Source organism: Hoplias malabaricus, chromosome 7 (assembly GCF_029633855.1).
Source record: "Hoplias malabaricus isolate fHopMal1 chromosome 7, fHopMal1.hap1, whole genome shotgun sequence".
Taxonomy (NCBI): Eukaryota; Metazoa; Chordata; class Actinopteri; order Characiformes; family Erythrinidae; genus Hoplias; species Hoplias malabaricus.
Window position 1 is genome coordinate 43,408,470 of NC_089806.1, and position 2,500 is coordinate 43,410,969.

The 2,500-nt window shown below is 45.0% G+C and overlaps 1 protein-coding gene across 1 annotated transcript in view; it reads right to left on the reverse strand.

Annotated features, from left to right (window-relative positions):
- The window catches only part of LOC136702399 (DNA (cytosine-5)-methyltransferase 3A-like), an 88,913-nt gene that overhangs the window by 64,261 nt on the left and 22,152 nt on the right, over nucleotides 1-2,500 (reverse strand). The window contains exons 3-4 of the mRNA XM_066677445.1: nucleotides 2,464-2,500; nucleotides 442-498 (exon numbers count right to left, since the gene is read on the reverse strand). The exon at nucleotides 2,464-2,500 is cut by the window's right edge and continues 71 nt beyond it. Of these exons, the coding sequence (XP_066533542.1) occupies nucleotides 442-498; nucleotides 2,464-2,500 (94 nt within the window). The remainder of the gene's footprint in view (nucleotides 1-441; nucleotides 499-2,463) is intronic.

The window sequence follows — 2,500 nt, forward strand, 5'->3', positions numbered from 1 at the left end:
ACACACAGTACACAAACCCCATGGAAACGTATTGCAGATAGATGGGGGCACTCTTGAGCAGACATGCATGAGCGTACGGTCACCATGCTCAATGCCAGGAGTCAGACAGAAGGCTATAAAACCCCACCCCCACCCAGTTTTGGAAAGTGTGCTCTCTGTGGCATGGTGGAGCTCCATCCAACACTAGTGGGGTTAGAGAGGAAGCGGCGTCCAGATCTAATCAAACAACAAGAGCAGGACTCTCAACAGTGGGCTGAATGCCACCAAATCCTCACAGCAATGTTCCAACATCTAACAATACACTGAACTTGAAGAGGGAACAGCTCTACGGAGCATAAAGTGATTCATTCATGGACTGTAAAGCAATCTGGTTCATGTGTGTGTGTGTGTGTGTGTGTGTGTGTGTGTGTGTGTTTGTGTGTGTGTGTGTCTCGGTCGTACCTGGCTCATTCTGAGCATTCTGGAGATGGCCTCTACTCCATAGTACCCCTGGTGGTCCTGTGTGAGATTACAACAGTTATTCATGTGCTGTGCTTACGTTTGAAACATTCACCGCTGGTGCAGCCCTGTGCTTTCTCTATAATCAACTATAAGTGAATAAATATCTTAATTTTAATATTAATTTTAATTAAATACAGTCAAATTTAATTAAATACAGTCAAAGCATTGGTTTTTATATGTAATTACAATTTAGTAAGATATTAAGTGTAGAAACATGAACAGGAAAACTTCATGTATTAATATAAGTGTGAGTGTGTGTGTGTGTGTGTGTGTGTGTGTGTGTGTGTGTGTCAGAGGGGTGGGGAGTTATTATGCTAAAATACCTGCTAAATGTGTCAATAGTATATATACCATGTTCAGGGTAGTGGGGAAAGGGGCGGGGCTTGGAACCCTGGAGGTGAGAGGTGGGGCTTACAATTTGCATAATGCTGCATATTCATAACATTTCATACTACAACGATTTTAGTAAAAGTTACATTTTAAAGATGTCGCTTTACATTTGCATTCATATCCAGTACAGTACATGGACCGCGGAAAATCATGACCATCTGTCTTTTACACACACACACACACACACACACACACACACTTATCTGGGATAAAACAGCTGCTGTTCACCTTTCATTGTTTAGATCTGGTAAGTTTAAAAAAGCTAAATATAGTATATATGCATGCGCGCGCGCACACACACACACACACACACACACACACACACAAGGTTACTGTAGGACCTAAAATTGTAATACAGCAGAGAAAACCAAGAAAGTTTCATCACAAAAGCTAATGATGTTAGATATTTATAGTGGATATACTCCACCTATTCTCCACAGTGGCACCTGTTCCTTTAAATGATAATGAGCCGCTCGCTGTTCACCCCGACCCCGAGCGCACAGCAGTGAGGAGCGAGGAGCAGAAGCTCTGGTTTTTAGCCGTTTTCACTCTGTTCTCTTTCTTCTCCGTTTTTACTCAGTGCTCTTATTTCTCCGCGCTCGTTGTGTCTGTTTTGCTGAGTTTAACCTCGTCTTTGCGCTCTCACATAAACGCGGGTCCAGCGCTGTGATTGGACAGACTCAGATGAGGGGGCGGGGCCATTCTAAAGCCTCTGCACTTGGCGTCAGAAGCGGAGCAGAATCAGAACGACTCGTTTTATCCCGTGTTTTCAGACTTAGGCACAGCACAGAAAACTGACTGGGGGTGGTCTGTCTTGTTTCACAGTGTGTGGGTTGGTGGACTCCAGATCCCCAAATTAAAGTCTCTCTCTCTCTCTCTGCCTCTCTCACACACACACACACACACACACCCCAGTGGAGCACATCAAACATTCAGCACATCAACCACAACATACAGCGCATTATTAAATGGGAATGTGTTTTTGTGCCAAGTCTAACAGCGAAACTTGACATGGACTCCTCTGCCCCATGAGCTACGGCGGCTGCAGGGTCATATATCATACACACTGTGTATGAGCATGGTACATACCATATACAGTAGATGAGCATACGGTTGAGATGTATATACGGCTTGTAAATCCTTACAGTGGAGACTCCTGAGAGAAAATGAGGCTTTCTGCTATGCTTTTGTTGGTTTGCTGCTCCCTGATTTGTCGGCAGCGCTCTGACCTGGGAACCGAGCCCTGGGTCTGGTCTGTGGGGCGGTGGACTTTACATTTCAAATGTGTTCTGTATTTATAAACATGTTCTGGAGATAGTGTGAGATCTGTAAACCCTCCACCACTGCTCTCCCGCTGAGACGGAGAAGACCACGCTCTCGTTTAGTCGGGTCACGTGACACAGATCAATTCAGTCCTTCACTTCAAATAACAGTGGGTGTGTGGTATTTACAACATCATCGAGACAATATTTCTATGATGTGTGTTATGTACACGCCTAGTGTGTGTGTGTGTGAGAGAGGGGGCAGACTGAGAGAGAGAGAGAGAGAGAGAGAGAGAGAGAGTGAACTCACAGCAGGAGGTTTGCGTTGTCGAGTCGGACGCCCCACT